This window comes from Papaver somniferum, chromosome 1 (assembly GCF_003573695.1).
Source record: "Papaver somniferum cultivar HN1 chromosome 1, ASM357369v1, whole genome shotgun sequence".
NCBI classification, from domain to species: domain Eukaryota; kingdom Viridiplantae; phylum Streptophyta; class Magnoliopsida; order Ranunculales; family Papaveraceae; genus Papaver; species Papaver somniferum.
Genome location: NC_039358.1, coordinates 234,399,080 through 234,421,683, shown reverse-complemented (window position 1 = coordinate 234,421,683; position 22,604 = coordinate 234,399,080). Strand labels below are relative to the sequence as shown.

Here is a 22,604-nt window from a genome sequence, read left to right as displayed (position 1 = left end):
CTTTCTTACTACTACAGTAGTAATAAGATTTTACACGTACATCTAATGGTAGCACTTTCATGCCACAGATGAAATATTTGGTACCCAATGTTGTTCAGAGCAAAAGGAACTAATAGCGCGTTTAGATACAAATTTGCTTTACAAAACGTTACTTTTTCGATTTTTAGAAGTCGTTTTGAAATTCGACATCCAAACTGACTTCTGATTTTTTGACATTTAAAAGTCAAAAATTTACTTCTTATGTGCTATCCAAACATGCTATAAGAAAACCAAAAGAAAACTATTCAATATGTTCTCTCTTGATTCCTTACCGGATAAAAAGCACTTTCAAAAGATGATCGGCAGTTGCCGACACCGGTTGGAGTTGGTCAAAAGTTGGTGTTAAAATTTTGACTAGAACCACGAGTATGTCCTATTAGGTTTATGATAAGAGAGTGGAAATTATAGATCGATAGAGGAAGACAGTGATTAAAGTGGTTCGGCACTAACGTCTACGTCCACTGAGAAACCCTTTAGGGTGACATTAGATTGATCATCAGTAGATACTGAGATGTTCTACATTTACATTGTAATTCCCATTTATAGGAATGATAAGGTTATTAGTAAACCCTGAAACCTAGAAGATAAAAAAAAAAACTTAACGTATCTTGACTAGGTAATCTCACTAGAGTAAACAGATGTACTAGCTAGATTAAAATTACTTGGTCTTCTAAATATCTTTGACTTTATCTTCACTAGATGCACGGCTACAGTCTTCACGGTCACCTCGCTCGGTTATCTTGTATAGGGCTAGATATTCCAACACACTCCCCCCCCCCCCCCCCCCCCCCCCCCTCAAGTTGGACATGGAGAGAATTGAAATTTTCAACTTGAACTATTGTTGAAGTAGATGAATGTGAAGGAATCTTTATCATCTTCTTCTCTTCATCTATACGGTCTTCACTCTATAACTTGAAGATCATCAGAGTAGTTACTTGAGATGCCACAACACCACTGGTGTATGAAAGTTGACTTAACGGACCTTGATTGTAGCAGAAGCCTTAAAGTCCACCATTCAGCATTGTCCAGATGATGATGTGCATAGACAATGCAGGCGACAGAACTCCACAGTAGTTACTTAAATTTTTTTTTTTTTTTGAACAATAATGGATTGGATGGGCTTGATTCGGAAAAACAAACATGCCCATGAGAATCGATTGAAAAGCTAATGTTAGCTTTAACGAGGAATTAAAATTGAAATTTTATCCGAGTCCATGAAAATCGACGGACTGGCCTGATTAGGAGAAAGAAAACACGATAAAAGGAATCGACCATACTTTGTTTTCTAGAATAGCAAGAAACTTTCTGGAAAGCTTGATCGTCAAGATATTAAATTGATAAGAACACAAAGACTAATTGGTCTTAAAATTGACTTCGGATAAATACCCAAAGAAAATGACATTTTTGATCTTAAAAACCCAAGATTACCAACTTGGACGAAAATGAAATTGTTGATGCAGGGAAATTACAGTGTACCAACAACAACAATAATATTAGTTGGAGGAATGCACCGATAAAAAAAGAGAACAACCATCTTTGGTGGGAAAAAAAAAGAAGGGTCTGTGTATTGATATTTCAGAAGATGATCCGAAGATGGAATCATACATTCAGAATTGATATTTCTTAAAAAAATAAATATTATATAGAGTTTCTGGAATGGGAAACCATGTAAACAATGACATTCGATATTTCGAACAAAAAAAATTTATTTTGAAACAAATGAGTTTGTGCAGTAATGAAGCTGCAAGCACAGAAACATCTTGTGCAAGATGACCACCATTTACAGTACCATCGTAGAAACAGGCTAAAACGGATGAGTACGAAATTAGTGGAATTGGGATTCAATTAATAAGATATGCTAAACGTATATTTGGAATAAGAAAACTATTTTGGAAATAAATTCCATTTCCAGTATGGCAACAAATTCAATAAAATCCGCTTGACAACTCATAATGACGAAATACTGAGTTTGAATGAGAAAACCAAAAATATAATAGATTTCGAAGATATGGAATATAATCCGTATTTGGAATGAAAAGTGATCTTCGTAAATGGGAGGATATCAGAAAACTTATCGTTTTCGAAATTTAATTGATATGAAAGATAGCCATGCAACTAGGATTACCCGTAAGAACATGAACTCTAAAAAATGGAATATTGAGTTTAGTTTTTGAAAAGAAAATGGGATCAGGACCATTCTGTGTGATTAATCTGATCGCCTATTAAGGGAACAGTTCAGAGTCCATGAAAATTAATGGACTAGAACATATATGTATCAGACAATGCTGATCTTAAAGAGAAGATAATGAGCAAATAATATTCGATAAAAGAGAATACAAATGTTCTGATATGTTGGCTGCCAACATAATATCGGTCAACAATGACTTAGATAATTAACGGGGTTATCGTATGTGATATGAAATCCAAGAATCATATCCTGAATATTTATGAAGATCAATCCAGGAAAATCTGAACTGGAGCAACAAAGATTGTCCTGACAATCAGTGCTAACTTGTTGCTAATGAAGACAAAAAAATAATGATTTGTTCTTTTCTTTTACTCATACTGAACAAATGCTGATGAAAAATGAGATAGACATAAAACCAATAAGGTTTGTCATGTGAGAAGAAAAATTGGGAAAAATCTGTAACACACAGATTTTAGCATTGTTGGAGAAGCTAATCTCCAAGAAACTATGGCTAACGATTTGTGTAGTGGTTGAAACACATGAAACACAAACGAAAATTACGGAAGCGATTGTTACTAAACATTATGATAATGATGATGTTATTGTTAGGTAGAATAGGGAAAGCAATGGAAAAAAAAGAATTTTTTTTTTACTACTAAACATCATCAATGAGAAAAACAAAAGCAAGGATCTTTTCCTGCTTTGTACCATATTAGGTTTATGATAAGAGAGTGGAAATTATAGATCGACAGAGGAAGACAACGATTAAAGTGGTTCGGCACTAACGCCTACGTCCACTGAGAAACCCTTTAGGGTGAAATTAGATTGATCATCAGTAGATACTGAGATGTTCTACATTTACATTGTAATTCCTATTTATAGGAATAATAAGGTTATTAGTAAACCCTAAAACCTAGAAGATAATAACAAACTTAACGTATCTTGACTAGGTAATCTCACTAGAGTAAACAGATGTACTAGATAGATTAAAATGACTTGGTCTTCTAAATATATTTGAATTTATCTTCACTAGATGCACGGCTACAGTCTTCACGGTCACCTCGCTCGGTTATCTTTTATATGGCTAGATATTCCAACATGTCCACAACCACTCCCAATGAATATAAGAGTTATCATTAGCATAAAATTTCTGATTATGATTGTGACAAACATAGTATTTTCTTAAATAATGATTTTCATTCTTAGCAGGAGTTTGTGCAACTCACTAAATGTTACTGGAGCAGATCTAACACGAATTCAAGTACAAAAAGAGTCATATTCATATGGTAATTAAACCCCCTACAATGTTAATAACAAGTTCATCATCACCAAGTTTAGATCAACAAGCAGACAATTGATTTGAGATTTGTTTATATTCACTGATGTAGGTTAAAATAAAATTGGAAACTACCGTTTGACTTTGCGGTTTTGCACGTTGGTGAATCACATGAGCGTTTGAATTGGAACCAAAACGTTCTTCAAGATCAGTCCATGGTGTTAGAGAATCAGTCGAACTCACAAGTTTTGCTCAAGCATGTCGTCAATGTTAGATGTACAAAACTATATCTTGATTATAGCATGGTAATTGGGTATTAGACATAACTAAATAACCCTCGTAGTTTGAAAACTAAAGAACAAGCAAAGACATTTCCGAGTACTTCATTAACAAAGAGGTATGTGAAAATGACATATCCTATTTACTCACAGTATTTAACAATATATCTTATGGGACTAAGTCGTTTGACTTTAGTAGATTTAATATTGCAAAGAAAATTTCGCGTTCGAGCTTGTCTTGGTTAAACTCTCAAAATATGATTCAAGCAATGGACATTCGTAATCTTTAGATATTAGTTAAAAATTAATTTATGGTTAGAAAACTATTTTTGTTTCAGGTTAATCATTTGGAAATTACCCTAGAAACGGTGCATATTGTCTATGGCTAATATCAAAAACGGACACGCGATGCAGGTGCTGATCCATTTTGCATCTTGTAAAACTTAAAATATCGTTTATTCATATGTTTGAACTATACACGAACAAAGCGCTTAGCAATTCTAGGGCTTGAATCGCAACTTGTTCTTTTGTCTTGAAATATGTCATGTTGCTGCAACTTGTTCACGTATCTTGAATTATGTTTCCAACAACTTTTATTCTCTAAATAGGATAAGCATATGTCTTGCTAGATGTGCTTCATGTTGTGTTACTATCATCTAAATATGCGTTGTTGTAGCCAAAGTTCGATGTATCAGTAGTTAAAAATTTATTTGATGGACATCATGACCATGACATTTATTTGGTAGTGAGACCACACACGGTTTGTGAGATGTTGCCTCAATCTACAATGAAATAAACAACCAACACCGTTTAAATGTTCAACTTATGACATTTTGTTATTTACAAAAATTGAGGTCTTTCTTGAAACAAATTGAAAATTGCGTGTCAGAGAGTGTGTGCATGTGCATACCGTACATGCGCCAAACAAATCATATCCGAATGTGGTGTGGTGGGATCCGACGTTGTCACGTGTTTACTTTTCTAGTTGCATATTTTGCAACAGTCGTGATAGACCTACCAAGATCCAGCATCGTGATGTGCACCGAGAGGGGATCGGACGACCTCAATGTCACCCTCTCTGCATTGGGATAGGGGTGGGGAATGAGTGGTCCCCACCCCATCTCACACGGTATCATCTCGGTGCTGGTATCTCGGTACATCAATCATTTTCGATTTTGCAAATGTTAACTTTTCAACTTATTAGAGCATTGCTCGGTCGAACTTGCATCCGTTGTTATCTCAAGCATGTTTGACAATTTTAATGATCAAAACTATAAGTCTTGATTTCTAGTCTACTATATCTAAGGTCTCGGACTAGGATAGAAAGTGTAATTGAGCTCAAGAACTCCATGGCAATCATCATATAAGACGAAGGACTACTCAAGGAACTGGTGGATCTTCATCGACTAAAAGGTATGTGGAGACTTGAACTTATCTATCACTCAAAAGTCTATTTATCTCCTATCTTGAGACAAAAGTCGTTTTGCTATATAGACTTAGATTATACACATTTGCTATTTCGAGCCGAGTTTATCTCGCCTATCTATTTCTCGAAATATGTGTTGGTAAGCTTTCGCTTTAGCCAAGTTCATCTTTACCTAGTGATGAAAGTCATGACAAGTTTCAATCACTTTGAAAATTGCTTACTTTGACGAAAAATAGTTTGTGAATAACAACTATAGAATATCAATATCCTCTAAGAATGTTTCAATGATTGAAATGAGAGTTTAGATAATATAACCACTGGAGGATATAAGCATTGTTGTGGAAACACATATATGTAAGTCCTTATTCCTTGAACCGAAGTTTGCGAACTTTGTTGATCAAGAGAACCGGAATGGTGGCGTGAGCCAAGACTGTGACCTCAGTCCGCGAACTTGCGGAAGTTCTCGACCCGAGAAATTATGTTGGAGTTTCTGAACTCCGTCCGGGAACTTAAGTCCGCAAACCCAGTCCGCGAACTTGAGTAGGTTATATCTAAAAATGATGTTTGTGAACTTATTCTTATATAAACTAAGGAATGCAAATTGTAAAGCGTGGCTATATAGTTCATGAACCGATTCGAGTTAATCAAATCGTTTTTGCTTTGATTGTGTTTTGTGTAGTTACATAAGATTTCCTTGCAATTGAACAACTCTCTAACTAGTTCATTTGAGTCACTTGAACTAGTTATGGTGAAGAAGAATATGGTTGATATGAAAGTGATCATATATCTAACGATTTGGTTGACCATTGTTGAACCAACAAATGTACAAGTTTAGGTACGGTTACACAAGCCTAGAAACGTGCATTTCATTTGTGTGTAACAAGCTAGTTTTCGATCTAACAGTTGAAAGATATTAGCTTGAATCTAATCAGGTTTTCATCTAACGGTGAATATTGAATGCTTTGTTACCAAGATTACATTAATTGGAAACCCTGATTTGAAAGACTATATAAGTGAGAACTCTAGCAACTGGGAAACCTAATCCCCGCACCTTCTGTGTGATACTAGTTGTGCTAAGCTAGAGCCGATTCTCCTTTAACCTTTGGTTTCTTCTTCTAAACCAGGTTAACGACTTAAAGACTTCATTGGGATTGTGAAGCCAGACCGATACTACTTTCTTGTAGTTGTGTGATCTGATCTTGCTGTTTCTATCGTATGAGTACAATTGCAATAATTGGCTTGAGATTGATATCTCCAATAGGAAAGATATAAAAGAAATCACAAACACTTCGTTTCATTGTTTGTGATTCCACAATATCTTTTTTCGATGCGTTGATTAAGATTATTGTGAGGTGATTGATAATACTAGGTTGTTCTTCGGGAATATAAGTCCGGTTTATCAATTGGTTCATGTTCACCTTGATTTATCAAAAGACAGAACAAAACTCATAGGTATATTCGTGCGCGACGGATTTATCTATTACCGTAGACTTTTCTTTGTGATAAATTTTTTTTTTAAAGCCTTCGACTTTAGGTCTTAGCAACTCTTAGTTGTGGGTGAGATCAGCTAAGGGAATCAAGTAAGTAGCATCCTGCTGGGATCAGAGACGTAGGAGCATAACTGTACCTTGAATCAGTGTGAGATTGATTAGGGTTCAATTACAGTCCAGACCGAAGTTAATTTGGAGTAGGCTAGTGTCTGTAGCGGCTTAATACAGTGTGTTTTCAAACTGTACTAGGTCCCGGGGTTTTTCTGCATTTGTGTTTTCCTCGTTGACAAAATTCTTGTGTCTGCGTTATTCCTGTTCTTATCCTTCATTAAATGCGATATTTCTTTTTAGACTTGACCGTCTAAGAATATTATACTTTTACATACACGCGTCATTCATGTGGCGCTTGTGCAGTTGCCCCGACTAAGACAAATCCTTCTCTCATCGAGTGATTTGGTACTCCAACCTCATCATCTTATCATATAATCATCCATTGGGATGTCGACACGTGGCCATCGGGTATTTTACCTACATATTTTTCTCCCTTTCTTTGCAACTTGCCGAGGGCATGATGGGAAGAAAACTATGTAACCGTCGCAAATTTTCCGCCACGTCCTCGGTTTACGCCACGTCTGTATTTTTAATGCGCATTTACCCATTGAACCTGAGGCGTCGGTTGGTGGTCCTTCGGTTTCTTATAAAATTTATTGGGAGGAGAGAATGTCGCCTTTAATATCTCTTTTCAGAGTTCAGAGTTTTTTCATTCTTTCTCTCCTTTGTCTCTTAATGTTTCTCCTTAACTTCTTGTCTCCTATAAAGAGATTTATAATGTCTGGGAGGAACTCCCCATCTCGCTCCTCAAGATGGTATGGTCCCTTTTCTTTATGTTTTCTTTTGTTCCCTCCGATGATTATCGTCGATCTCTTTTTGTACGTAATCATTCGGTTTTGTTAGAACCAATGATTCCTGTCATTGTTCCTTTCCCTTTTTTGGGTTATGTGTTTATTACAGTCATTTTGACCGGTAAATTCCTTCTTTTGCTCCGGTTGTGAGGCTTTGCTGCCATTATTTCCGACAGTTCTTGCTGGTGTATGTTCGTTTAAGTCTAGTTTTTCATTATTACGTTAGCCATTGTTCTCACTTATTTTCTTCTGTTTGCTTTTTGATCAGTCCCGGGAAAGCTCCGATGAGAACTCCTAGTTATGAGCATTTCTCCGGCCTATCTGATGAGACGTTTCTAGAATCGGTGAGGGTTAGGCATCGTCTCCAACGGTTCAATATTTATTTTTCCACTCCTGAGGGGCAATTTGGCGTTCTTTCCAAGGATCTCTTCGAGCAAAACCATTGTGGTCCTAACAAGATCATAGTCTCAGTGGGTTAACTTGACATCGACCTTCGTCTTCCTATGTACTGTCCACTAAATCCCTTCCAGTACGAGGTGATATATAAGCTTGAACCTCACCGATCCATTTATCATCCCAATGGTAACTTCTATTGGATCTCCCGAGAGTGTAATCGCCGAAGCCAAGGCAAAGCTACTCAACACGAGTTGAACCGGTTTTCTCCCGATCAGAATGATCCGTATAATCCTGATACTTTTATGGAGAATTACTGGTGTCATCAGTCTGATACTTATAATGGTTTTTGGGTTGGGATTTCTAGGTCTCGGGAGAGCGCTCGAGATTCTCGGTATCTCTCCGATTTGGATCCTCCTGTTGCTACTGATCAGCGTACTATTCGCAAGACTCATGATCCCAAGTGGCATGTTGCTCCTATTCGCATTTTGGGCCCTTAAATTTATGGTTGGGATGAGCTTGGTAATGTTCTTCCTTGTATTCCTGAGATGCACGCTCTTCTTCCTGCCTATAGACCTTGGGATCTTAAGTGGGTTATCTCTCGTAGGCGTTTGTCTCAGTCAGGCCGAGCTAGTGAGGATGCTAAGGTAAAAAATACTTGTCCTTATTTTTTGACGTATATATATATATACCTTTCCCCTGTATTTTTCCTTAGCAGCCAATGTATTTGTATTGTTTGGCAGAGGAGAAGATTAGCTGATGGTGTTGGGCCATCGAATGCTCCTGCTGCTGCGATTGAACATGCTATGGAAGTGGATGTGGATGCTTTGTTTGGTGATAATGAAATGTTGGATGTCTCCGATTCATTCTTCGAGGACCTTGATCAAACTTTTTTGGCCGATCCTTCCGATCCTGGTATTGCATTTGGATCGGAGATAACTTTGCCCCAGGCGAGCGATATCGCTGGCGGGGGTGCAGATGTTGGTGGCGATGGTCTTATAGTGACTCCGAGTGTTGGTGGTGGCACCCCGAGTGTACCAAGCATCTTTGCTAGTGGTTTTCCTTCTGCTCTAGCGGGTCGTCTGGTGCTTCTTCTTCTACGCCCTGGTTTAGTGGCGGATCCGAGTCGATGAAGGTCATATGCTCGGATAGGTATTCTCAGCTGAGCGATGACGAGCAAGCTCGTGTTCTGGCGTCTTTGGACAGATCTGCACAGCAACAGCTGGTGCTATCGGTATGCGGTGTTTAACTTGTTTCAGTTTTTCATCATTGTATGAGTTGTTGTTGTTTGCTCTTTTTTTTTTTTTTGCCCCAGTTTTGACTGGTGTTGTTGGATCTTTAGAACAACAATTTGAGGATTGGAATGCTATCCGAGGCTCGCGTGGCTATGAGGAAGTCCAAGGCTGCTGAGCAAGAGGTTCAACTACTTCGCGCCGCATTGGCATTGGAGAGGGATGAAGCATCATCCTTTCACCGGGATAAGAAGGAGTTAGAAGGTATTTACCCATTCTATATCCTTAATATTGCACCTTCTTGATAGGGATGAGACTTCTGAAATAGTCCCTGTATTGGTAGTTATGGTCAAACGATTGGAGGAGCAGTTAGATATTGTTGGTCATAGACATGCTAGAGAACGCAGTGGTCTTAGGCTGGACGTCAGCACACGCCAGTGTAAGATTGTCTCCTTAGATCAAGAGAATGTGAAGTTGCAGGAGGACATTGAGGTACATCGGAGACTCACTGTGGAATCACGGGATTTGCTTGAGAAAGCTAAGTGAACAGCCGTGGAGCGTTCAGATGAGATCAAGGTGCTCCGGACGCAAAAAGATGGGCTTATTAATTGGCAATGCGATCATATGCCTATCATAGCACAGGCTGAAGATAATAAGGAAACACTGAGGAGGCTTAAGCGGGATTATGTTGCCCTAGAGAAGGAGCGGGATAGGCATATGCTATCTTGTCCTCATGGTGACATGGCCGTGACTCCTTTAGAATATCGTCTTAGTGCTCTAGATGCCGAAAAGATTCGATTAGAACAGAATTTAGTCGCTATTTTGCTTGAAAACGAAGGTCACTTGTACATCAGTTTGTGTATTGTTTCGCCATGATGTTTGGCGTGAGTTAATCTTTTTTTTTGCTCTTGCAGAGGTTTGTAAGCAAAAGGCAGAGTTGGAGCGTCAATTGGAGGAAGAGAGGGCGACTAGGCAGGGCCTTGATCAGGAGCTTAATCAGTTGGTGAGCAGTCATGAGGAAGAATTAGCTGCTGCCCAAGAGGAGAAGAATGAGAAGTTGAATAACCTTCATGCTGAGTATAAGGTTCTGGTGACAAAAGCTTGTAAGGTTGTTGTCCTTAGAGAGCGTCAACGAGCCGCTGGGTGAATTGACCTGCACTGTTTTGTTGTAGGATGGGAGGTGTGTACAGCACCATTCCATGGTTGTTGAATGTATCTGTGTGTTTGTTGAAAATGCAAGCATGATGCAACTATCCTATATGCATATATAGATCAGAAAGGAAAAGTAAACACATGCGATGATAAGAATTTAAATCTACACAATGTAAACAGGTAATACACAAAAGAAATAGTTTTATTAATTTCAAAAGAGGGTGTGAGCCCTTAGTACATTTCTATGGAGGTCGCATGACCTGCTTACAAAGAGGGCTCAAAGCCCTGACTTCTGGATATCAACCTTCACGGGCTGTATATTGTGCTAAATGAGAGATAAGCTATAATTGAGTTAATGTTTCTCATTAGTCTGAAGCAACGTTTTGGGCTGTGCTTCTAGCCTACTTCGTGAGGTAAGCTTGCTTAAGGGCCTAATCGGTCTTGGCAACATTTGTGCCATCTTCATGGATGGCCAAGGACTTAATGTATCGCCGAGGACTTTGGAGAGGGTGTGCTCTCCCCTTTTGTATGTTGTGCCCGACTGAGGTGGACATCTTTGTGCGAGGCAAGGGTTGTAACCCGGGTAACCGTCCAATAAGGATAGTAAGGCGCTCGTGGACTCAGCGTCTATGATCCTATCAATAGACAATTCTTGGGGAGAGTTTCCCATGTGTACGTCCTGTTGATGGCTTTTTATTGCCGAATGGAAGCTGTAGCATGATGTGACATGATCTTGGACGGGTTAACTCCTTAAAAGTGGCTTGTTGGTTGTGGACCAACATTCTCCGTTCCAGGTTGATTCCTGTGTGATACTCTCCATGACGTTTCTTAGGTGTGCCTCCGACCTTGTCATGAGGAAGAGGTTCGATTTATCCCTCATCGGGGAGGTTCTGTGATTGCTTTAAGGGTCGTGTGGTCGGTCCCGAGGTTATGGTGTTGCATGAAGTTGAGGCATCAGACAAGCGTGCTGGTGCATCATTTATTGCAATGTAGTCATGGGCTTCAATTGAGTTATTAATACTTCTAACCCTCCTCGCCTGTGCTTTTGGAGAGTTTACGTTGTTCTCGCCGTGTTGGACATCCATCTTGTATCAATACTTTGCTTCACCAGAGTCTCCAATAATTTATGCCACTCCATCAGGCATGGGAAATCTTAGTCGTTGATGGTAAGTTTAGGCCACTCCTTTGATGTCGTGGACCCAAGATAGTCCGAGAATGGTTGTGTAGGGTGACAAGACATCTACCACACAGAAAGTGGTTAAGGTAAGGATTCTTCCAACCCGGATTTCTAATGTTATTTCTCCTATTGGGAGGGTTGATGACCCGTTGAAGCCAAATATGTTGTAAGTCGAGGGTATGAGGCACTCGTCTTTGAGGCCCATTTGTTTGAATGTTTCATAGAATAAGATCTCGACAAAACTACCACCATCGATCAAAATTTTGGACATTGCCCAGGGTAGTGTTTTAGTCTTTGCTTCCTCTCCCTCATGTTCGGGAAGTGCGATAACCATCGTGACCACTAGTGGGTCGTTATGATTTTGTCCTCCTTCTGATGCCTCCGAGGCTGAAAAGCTGATGGGTACCCTCATCCAATCTTCTATTGGTGGTTCTCTGGTTACACTGAAAATTTCATCGCCTTTGAAGTTTCGATTGTGGATTCTTCCGGTCATATTTCCCTCTCGTACAAGGGTGGTTATTGCTGAGTGTGAAATTGTATTGCAGCCCAAATATTGTGCCTCTCGAGGGGTCTCCACACGATGTACGGGTGCCCCAGTGGTGGGTGGTGTCGTTGGTTGAGCAATGTATTCTTAGAGTTTTCCCTCATTGATCATATCTTGTAATGCCTTTTTTAAGTCCCTACACGAGTCTGCCGTGTGGCTGTGAAATTGGTGGAATTCACATAAGTCAGTCCTATTTTTAGTTCGTTCTCGTTGCTGACCTCTATTCCATGGATAGGTGATTTTATGTTGTCCGTCGATCTTCTTGAGGATCTCGGATATGGGGGAATTCGGTTTTGTATAAACTGAGTCAATGAACTTTCCCTTCTTCAGTTGGGCCTGGTCTCTTCCTTTCCATCCTCCATTCCGATGCTTGTCGAACTGGGTTGACCCATGGTTGGATCGCCCTGCTCCTTGGGATGGCACTGGTGGGTTCTGTAGTTCTACCACGTTTGCTCCTCTACTAGTTTCTCTTGCCATCTTGTCATAAGTTCCATCCTGGAGTTCCTCCAAGGCTATGTAATCCTCTTGGATTTCTCTTAATTTGCCCAAGCTTTTTGGCATGGCTTCATACATGCGTACAAAAAGAGGGTCTGTCTTTCTAAGACTATTCTTGAAACCTAAGATCGCATAGTCTTCAGGGACCTTGCTGATCTCAGCATAGAGTTTTCTCCATCGTGTCACCAGGGAACAAAGCGACTCGTTCGGTCCTCTAGATATTTGAAACAGCACATCAACTTCTGGTCGGATTCGAATGTTATGAATATATGTTTCTAAAAACAGCTCGGATAGATGAGCAAACGACTTGACTGAGCCGTTGGGTAGATTATTGTACCATAACAGGGCTTCATCTCTTAGACTAGCCGGGAGAATTCACACAACACCACATCATAGTGGTCACATTGGGTTAGTGTCATACGATAAGTCCTAAGGTGCTCAATAGCATCTCCTGTTCCTGTGAACGGGGGTGTGAACAACGGTAGGGAGCACTTCCTTGAGAATGGCAATTTTAATAGATTTTCGGATAAGGGAGATTGTTCTGCTTCTTGCATGACCACTGCCAATTTCTTATTCTCTTGCTTCGCTGTAGCTTCTATATACATTTCCTCGAGTCGGTTGACTCGGGCTTGGAGTTCGTCCTTATCTCGCCTAGTTTCGACCTTCTTTTTTCTTCCCAAATCTCTCTCGGGCTAGAAAGATGGTTCATGGGGGCGATGCCTTGATCGCCTTGAGTCCTCGTCCGATTGTTCGACGTATGACACAAACTTAGAACGAGTTGACCTCGAGTTCTCCCCTCGCTTTGGGTTTGTGGCTGCGAGATTCTCGGTTTCGCAGCCAATATTTACTTCGTCGATTCGATTCTTGTTTCGTTTGTGTTTGGGATAAACATCTGATGACCCTTCGGATAGGCTACCCTCGTGATCGGGCACACTTCTACTTCCCTTAGGAAATCGATCCGCTGTTTCCTCGTTCGAGGTGTCAGGGATTTAATTTGTTCGTCGTCTTGCAGATGCTCGAAAGGGTTTTCCTCCTCCGGGATTTCTTCAATGGTGGTGAGCGGTACTTTCTTTGTTACTTTGAATTTTAACCTGCAGTTTCTCCGTTCTAGCTTTCTGTTACGCCTTTCTAAGTTCATCATTCTCTTATCCTGAGCCTCTTGGGTTCTCAGGATGGTTGCAATTGCAGCATTAGCATCAGCGAGGTCGGAAGGGTTGTCCTTCTTGACCTTACCATTTGCTTCTTGTCTCGACAAGCAGTTCAACCCTCCTGGCTGAGTAATACGAATATCTTCATGCTTCTCGAGGGGTTTCCCTCGCCTTCGGAGCTATAATTATCAGTTAGTCCTTCCCGATATTGGTTATCGGGTTGTCCCTCGCCTGGGATCAAGGGTTCGCCAGGCTCCATATCGTCGAGTCCTTCTGTTTGGTCTCCACCATTTTCTCCTTGGCTCGCACGAGTAGATCGTCGCGTCACCATTACCTTCCCTGCAACATATACAATAATACTTAATTTCTCTTTTCTTTTAGAAGAGTGGGACCCTACATTTGCAGGTCACGTGCAATTACTAAGTCATAGTTCAGACTGGACAGTTAGTACAGGAAGACTTTTGCAGTAGATTTTGGAGACATGTGAAAATGTCAAAACATCCCTGTTTGCATGAGGTGTTGATGATGGAGAAAAGGTGTTTTTCCAGTCCTCTTTTTTCGAGGAAATACCTCCCTCAACACGCCATACCCCTATAGGGAAAGAATCTAATTATGACGATTGAGTACGTTTTTCCAATCTAGGAAATATATCTCTTCATCTTTTAACTTATGACATCAAACAAAATTTTGAGTTTGACGACTGATTATATACTCATTACTTCCTCCCCTTGACTTAAATTCAAATTCTTAAGAAGGAGATTCCGAGATTAAGACGAGTTTGATGATGAACATCAAGAAAATTTTCCTTTTTCAACTCTCATAAGATGATTGATTCCTTATGTATTCTACTGACTAGCATCTCTTCCCAGCTCTTTCATGGAGGAAATCGTTTGAGCACCGAAGCATTAAGAGCTCCATGTTTACTCCGATCTACAACTCTCCTGAGCTACTTGAGAAAAACTTTGAAAATCTTGAAAATCACAAGAAATCTTAAATAAAATTAGTGAAAAAACGTAGATCTGTTAATCTTGAGGTTCTCCTAGACTTCTTAGATCGTGAAGATCGTTTTTGAGTCCGAGCTCTACTCATTCATCTCAACAGAAATCTACTTTGTAGTGTCAAAACACTTCTCTTACAGAGATTATGAAAACAATATAGAGTTGTTGTTAGGGAGGTACATTAGATCTTCATGCATCCCTATTTCTAGCGCCAAAATGTAGCTGCATATTTTCTGACTACTAGACCCAAGTAAGATTAAAGAATAAAAACTACTTAAACATACAAGATTCATCATGAACAAGATGTAAATAACACGAAATGTAAAGATTGACACAAGCATATAACGTGGTTATTGCATGAAGATCTACGTCCACGGAGAAGAAGATGTTTTCTTATTGATTATAAGGTCTTACCCTTTAAAGTGTTACAGATCTCTTCTAGATTTCTCACTTTCTCTCTATCTAAGTCTCTCTCTGGAATTCTCTGTAGAAAAACCATCTAAGATTGCATAAGTGTCCACCCCCTGGTACATGAACTGGTATTTATATACAGAATAAACTCGTAGTCGCTTGATCGTCCGAGTTGGGTGAGCTGTCATCCATCGTCCTGGTTCCCTCGGACTCGTTCTATACCGTCCCTCGCGATGGTATACTTGGTCCTCCCTCTGAGTTGTCTTGCTCTCCCTTGGATCGTGTTGCCCTTCTGTGGAAAAACTCGTGCTCCATCGCCTCTGGGTCGTAGTATAGATCGTCCAACTCTTCTGTCACGATGCCCAACTACTCAAGTCCTGTTCTTATCCTTCATTAAATGCGGTCTTGCTTTTTAGACTTGACCGTCTGAGCAGATTAGACCTTTACATACACGCGTCATTCATGTGGCGCTTGTGCAGTTGCCTCGACTGAGACAAATCCTTCTCTCATCGAGTGATTTGCTACTCCAACCTCATCATCTTATCATATAATCATCCCTTGGGATGTCGACACGTGGCCATCGGGTATTTTACCCACACAGCCTCAATTTTGATTTTAATCATTTAATTTTGTGATGAAGTTGTGAGTTTAAGGTGCATCATTAACCAATCAATATTTTGAAGTGGTTTTTTGCATCGATAAAAATAATTTTTAACACGTATTAATATGTTTTCTACAGCAAAGTAGTATTTCTAATAACAGTAAAATCTAAATTGAACATCCAGGACAGAAAAAAACTTGTTAGAGAATTTCATCATGAGTAAATTTTTCTTAGCTTGTGGAAATGTTTTACATACGCAGCATTTACATGACTACAATAATTATACAGACACTAAAACAGAAAACATCCCGCAACAGAACTTAAGGTTTTGACAACTTACAATTTTGCACTTTTAAAATCAAATTTATGCTTTATTTGTATTTTTTTTTATCAAATATGACCCCTCGTCTATTATTTTGGCATATCAATCTTTAATATAGAGTACAAAGTCATGTTTGTTGAAAAATTTTATATTTAAGCAAACTATTTCGTAATCAAATTAGCATACTACATAGGATGGATTCTATAGGACAGTAATAATTTAGAGTACAAACTTAAACCCATCTCGTTTCAAATTTTACAAGCATGCTTAATGTCTAACTAAAAACGTGGTCCCCAAAAATTTGTGGCCCAATGCCTTGCATTGGCTGCTCGATGCCAGGGCCGGCCTTGTCCTATAATAAAGGATGTTCGACATTCTTAATTAACCAAGCTGTATTAGGAAACTTCTTGTCTTGTCTGTCAATCATACGTCGCCAAGTGTCCTCTCCAAAATGTTCGTTTCACAAAACGTAAAAAAATGATCTATTTCTTCCAATAGGAAGAGAGGATTTATTTACCGTTCAATGTGAGATTTTTTTTTGTCTAGGCCTTTAGATCTTTAGATATATGGTCTTGGATAGTTGTTATTAAATTAAATTGTAGACAAATTGTATCCTAATATAAAAACTTAAAAAAATCACCTTTTTAAATATTTAAGTTAAAAAACGTACTAAAGAACCTTATAAAGTAGAATATTTAGGCAGCAAAGCTAATATTATAAAGGAGGAAGTTCAAGATTTTTAATTTATCAGATTCTAAAGACGATACTAAAATTAATTGAAATATTTTTAAGACGGTATACCAATACTAATCGTAAGTTATGTTAGTATAGCATTTTTTTTATCTTTGGGAAAACCTGATATCAATGGTCAAGTGTATCCGAGGTAAGTAATATAATTTTTTTAGATACTCAAAATATAAATATTAGTTTTGTTTAGATTTTAATTCAAAAGACTTGAAATATATATATAAATTTGATTTTCTTAGATTGGAAAATCTATATGTTAACTTGATATATTATTTAAAATAGAAATTTTTACATTTTTTACCCTATATTCCTACAATTTCAGATATAACTTTTACCCCATAAAATGTTTTATTTACATGCTCAATATGTGAATATTGAATTCTGATATTATTTAATAATAGTAATTTATAGATTTTATCATGTAATGGAACCAAAAAATATAAATTCGATTTTTTTATCCCATAAGTAGTATTCTTGGATCTTTTGACTTTTTATCACAAGTCTCCGAAATTAATACAATATTCTTTTAATATTTTTTTGGATTTTTATCATGAATACTCAGCAGGGCCGGTTCAAAAGATATAAATCTGATTTTTTTTACCCATAGATATGTTTACTCAGCAGGGCCGGTTCTTTCGATTCTTGTGGCCTAATGCAGATTTTTTTTTGTGGCCCCTTATTAACGTATGCTTTGAAACTGATGGCAAGAGAAAGAACCAAAGATCACCTGCTCTTAATTAGAAATGTTGCTTTAAGGTATACACTAAAATTTCATTAATATACTAACCGAACAACCAACGCATGACCTAGTACACCACAAACCTCCTTTGACCATGTCCAAAAAAATCCAGTGAAAACTGGATAAACTTCATGGTTAAGAAAAGGGGAACATTACTTAGTGAAAACGGACTCTATTAGAAAATAAAAAAATGTAAACATGTGTACCTTACCGACCCTCTTTTCCAGAACTTAAAGAAAAAAGAATAGAAGCTTAATAACAAGGTAGTCCAGCTCCCATATTCTCCTGTTTCTCTTTATTGTCTTTGTTTGTCATTTTTTCTGCAAGTATACGGTTTGAGTTACAGTTTTGAATCGAGAGTTTTAGAAACTTTAACTTGAACTATTTTTTTTGTGGCCGCTTTCAACTCGTGGCCACAAGCAAGGCTTTCCTTCCTTTAAGGGAGAGCGGGCCCTGTTATCCAGATTCTTTGGATTTTAATCATAAATGTCCAAAACTAATATAATAATTTATTTATTTTCTATATTTTTATCATAAATGCTAGCGATTAATATAGTGGTTTTAACAAAATCATCTAGCAGCTAAACATATCAAATAATGATGACTGTTCGTTAAGTGTGCAACAATGGCCTACCAATAGAAAGGAGGGTAAGCTCACCATCCAACAGAAGGAAGGGTAAGCTTCACAAGTGATAGTCTTATACTTGAGTGAGAGATGAGATTGGATTTTTAAATTGTTAACAGATATATTACGATGGTATAAGATGCATGGTGTACCTTCCCCAAGTTCACAACTTTCTAGATGCATGTTCCATTTAATACCTAAAAGCCTCCTTCCAGAGAGATTAAACATTTTCTTAGTCCATTTATGATTTATCTTCATCATTATTTTGGGGTGATAGATTTCCTTTGAATCCAACTCTTTGTACTTGGCATTCCTGTGAACTGCTTCATGTTGGAATTATCAAGTTTAGAAACGGAGTAAGTCAAAACCTTTTGATCGGAAAGATCGTGTTTAAAGTACCGCTTCTTGGTAAATTAAATTGGCCGAGCCAAAAAAATGTTGGATGGGGTTGCAAAATTCCGCTATAGAGTGCAAACATTTTTTTAGGGGGTGCAAAAATAAAAAATTAGGTTTACGGATTTTGTAGACAGCTTGGCAGGGGTGCAAGTGCACCCCTTTCAATGGGCTGCCTTCACCCATTGCAGATGGGGTATTATTAAATTAAGCAAGTAAGAAAGGAAACGAATTATATATTTTATTTTAATTTCCAAATGAATGACGGTGAACACTTATAATATTTCAGTTACGGATAAAAAACCTAGCTAGCAGCTGGACTAGTGCTTGTAGTTGTCTCTTAATTTACGAACCCGATTAGCATTCCTGTGTAGCAAATGAGAGTGTCAGTTCCGCAGTATCATACAAAATCTCTTTGCCAGCTTGCTGCATTCCTCCAAAGAGGTTTATATTAGCCTCCCCTGGAATAATACCAAAACAAAAATCAAAAACAGTGATAGAAAATAGAGTATCTGCACTGTCGAGTTCAAAATCCGCGCCTTCAAAGTGAAATGTCATCGTTGGATACGCGAAATCCTTGTTAGGTTTTGGAAAACAAGTCTTGAAATTACCGCGACCTAATCCTGGATCATAATTAATACCCAACGCACGAAAATATGCAATAACCCTTTCCGAAACTTTAGCAAAATGTGGTTGGTGCATAACGGTGAATGGAGTCCCTGAATCTATGAAAAAACCTCCACTTCCATTACGCTGGTCATATTCGAAATCCTTTTTTTCAAGTAAGGGGACTCTAAGCCCATTTATGCTAATACCCTCTAAATTCAAGAGATATGGGCCACGGCCAGTAGGAGGAGCAAACAAGGGAGTTTTGGATACTTGTTCAGGAGCAAAGAAGGTAGTTCTGAATACTGGACCTCCACCTCCACCTCCACCTCCATCTCCATCTCCATCTCCACCTCCACCTCCACCTCCACCTCCACCTCCACCTCCACCTCCACCTCCACCTCCACCTCCACCTCCACCTCCACCTCCACCTCCACCTCCACCTCCGCTTGTCGCGTCTGAACCAAACCTTAAATACGTGCTCGGAACTGTTAGAGCGTCACCAGAACTATATGGCTTCAGACAGTGGGAAAAGGTGCTTATTTGTAATTGATTTGTAAGGGACCTAGGCCCCGATCCCAGACCGAGTACTCCAGTAACAAGATCAGGTTTTCCTCCTCGAGAACCAGAACCGAGAAATTGTTCGAAACCATTTTGCCAAAAGCCACAACCCATGACAATATCAAAAGTTTCAAGGCCATCTTTATCTGAATTTACCGTCAATTTTTCTGTAGCCAAAACACCCCTCGACCATGCCGTCGACGGGTAAGATGCTAAGTAAGTACATTGGCCTGCGTCACATCCTCCTGGGAAGCAAAGAGGGTGACGATCCTGACAAAGAAGAGGTTGATAGGTTGTTGAATTTCCTGCTGGATATAAGGGTGTGTCTTGATCGAAATATCGAGAATTATTTCGAGCACCTGCGCATTGAGTCCATACAATCTCGCTACCAGTATCAACAATTAAGTAGTTTTTCTCGTAAGGTTGTAGAGACAAAGGAAAAGTACCTATTCCTATCTCTGCAACATAAAATGCTCCCACACCTTCGTAAGACACAGGTATGCTTGAAGAATCGGGGTTTATCGAGTCTGTGGTTTTATTGAAACTTGATACTTGTAATCCAACGTAACGTGCTCGATCTTTTGATTGTTGGACGAGTCTTTGTAACCTTTCTTCTGGTGTTAAATGATCACCTGGATACAGAGGTGATTCTTTAGAGTCACTATGGATGATCTTCAAACTAAACCCACTTGGGCTAACTGCAATGACTGAGTTAATTTGTAATAAGGAGACATGAGAAATTGTGAGAAAAAGAATGAAAAGAGTGATCAGACCCATTTTTTGGTTTATGGTTTCTAGCAATATGGAATAACCATTCTTGTGCTGAATATATATAGGATTGAAAATTAGGTTTCTTATTATGGCATTATCAAAATATATTGCTTTTACAGAAAGATATTGCTTTTATGGCATTACCAAAATATATTGCTTTTACATAAAGATATTGCTTTTATGGCATTATCAATATGGCATTCTCATTCTTTTATAGAAAGATATTGCTTTTATGTATTGTCATTAAGTTTCTTCAAAAAAAATTAAATGCTGTGTTATAGAGAAAGATATTGCTTTTATGGATTTGTGTTCATCAAAGATATTTTTTATGTATTCGCATTAATTTATTTATAAAAGTAAATTATGAAGATTTTTCTTTTTGTTTCCGTTCTGTTATTGAGGTATAATTTCTTTCCGAAAAAAATACATTGCATGCTGGGCCAGTTTGACTACTACAGGCCGACCGCCATATCCAGAAAACCCTTAAAAAAAAAAAACCTCTGGATTTCGTTAACCTAATCGGCTAAACCTTCGGGTTTGCCGGCCCTATGAAGCTATGATCTCTCGTTGTGCTGCTCGTTCTTAGATCTATGTGATACGAGTTCTTCTTTGGGAGTTTTTATTTTTTTTTTTTTGGGAAAAAAACGGTCTAGTCCGAAAATGCGCCAAAAAGTATGGATTAGTCCATCCCGAATTAACTAGGTACAATTTAGTCCAAAAGTTATTTAAAATATGAAAAATACATGTTTAACCTTCATTTACAATTTAGTCCAAATACTTACGATTTCATCCAAAGTGACTCGTGATGATGTCATCAATTTTAAATAATATAAAAAGAAAATTAAAAACAATTTATCTTTCAAACCGTTCGTCCAAAATTCGCAAAATTTATATATTCGGAAAGTTCTTTTCGAAAGCTACAAAAAGAGTACTCATATGACTATATAATTCTCATTTTTAAAAATATTAATTTACATTGTTGTACAAACATATAGCTACAAAAATCTAAAAAATCTGAAGACAAGACAGGATGCACCAGTTTGTACACCATATACAAATCGTCCATCTAAGAACCAATACACTGCCCATATTAAATAAGCATGATATGGAAACTCAAATGGATTCGAAGCATCAACCTGCGCAAACCTTGTGATAAGCTTGGGCGCTATACCATTTTGAGCTTATGAGTCCCTAAAAGTAAACAATAAAAAGAATCAACATGCGCAGTAACAAATAACATGTGAACCAAAAAAAATGTACACCCATGTGTACAAGTCCATATCCAAGGACATTATCGACCAACATGTGCAAAACTATGTGCTCATTAACAATTATCAAGAACAACTACAGTATACAATAATGTACATATGATTTTGCTAGATATCATATGAAACAAAAGTAAAATAAGGTTCTACCGATAATGAAGATGTTTTATCCCAAAATAAACTCCCCCAAATTTAATAATGTACTACTTCAGGTACTCACGACTCTAAAAAAGTGCTTTCTCCTGAATCTGATAATCTACTACTTCAGGCACTAACGATTCTAACTAAGTGCTTACTTGGACAAGTACATCTTGTTGCCTTGTATGTAGTATTCAATATGTATTGTGCATAAATAACAATCCAAAAAGGCATACGTGCAACATAAATATGTGGTTTTTCCTTCTTGTGATATGATTGCTGCTTTAGGTGCACTACTGTCAAACAGAGTACACGTGACATTTCACAAGTTTTTCTAGTGATTACCATGGTGTACAACTATGTGCACACCTACAAAAATGAACTGAAGTTCGGAATGAGGTTACTGACCAAATGAAGAAGTTCATGTGCTTTAAAATCAACTAAATATTCTCTCTCCTACAGTACTTTAAAGAATGATTTATCGCTGCACCTCGTCTAAACCCTGCAAAATCATTACAACAATAAATATTAGGCATAGCATGCCTGGGATACACAAAGGACCACGATGACTATAAATATGCTCCGATTCATAGTATGCTGCATTTCTAGCAACTCATTACTATAAATATCGGGTACACGTGAAGGGACATGACTCAAAATATTCTTATAAAAGCTAAACCAAGATAA

At 38.2% G+C, this 22,604-nt stretch overlaps 1 protein-coding gene across 1 annotated transcript; it reads right to left on the bottom strand.

The window, feature by feature from the left end:
- Nucleotides 1-18,933: 18,933 nt before the first annotated feature.
- Nucleotides 18,934-20,520, bottom strand: LOC113272759 (aspartic proteinase nepenthesin-1-like). The gene is made up of 3 exons (XM_026522556.1): nt 19,608-20,520; nt 19,188-19,454; nt 18,934-19,037 (listed from the first exon to the last, which is right to left on the bottom strand). The coding sequence occupies exons 1-3, from the start codon at nt 20,518-20,520 to the stop codon at nt 18,934-18,936; spliced, it is 1,284 nt and encodes a 427-aa protein (XP_026378341.1).
- Between the last annotated feature and the right edge of the window lie 2,084 nt (nt 20,521-22,604).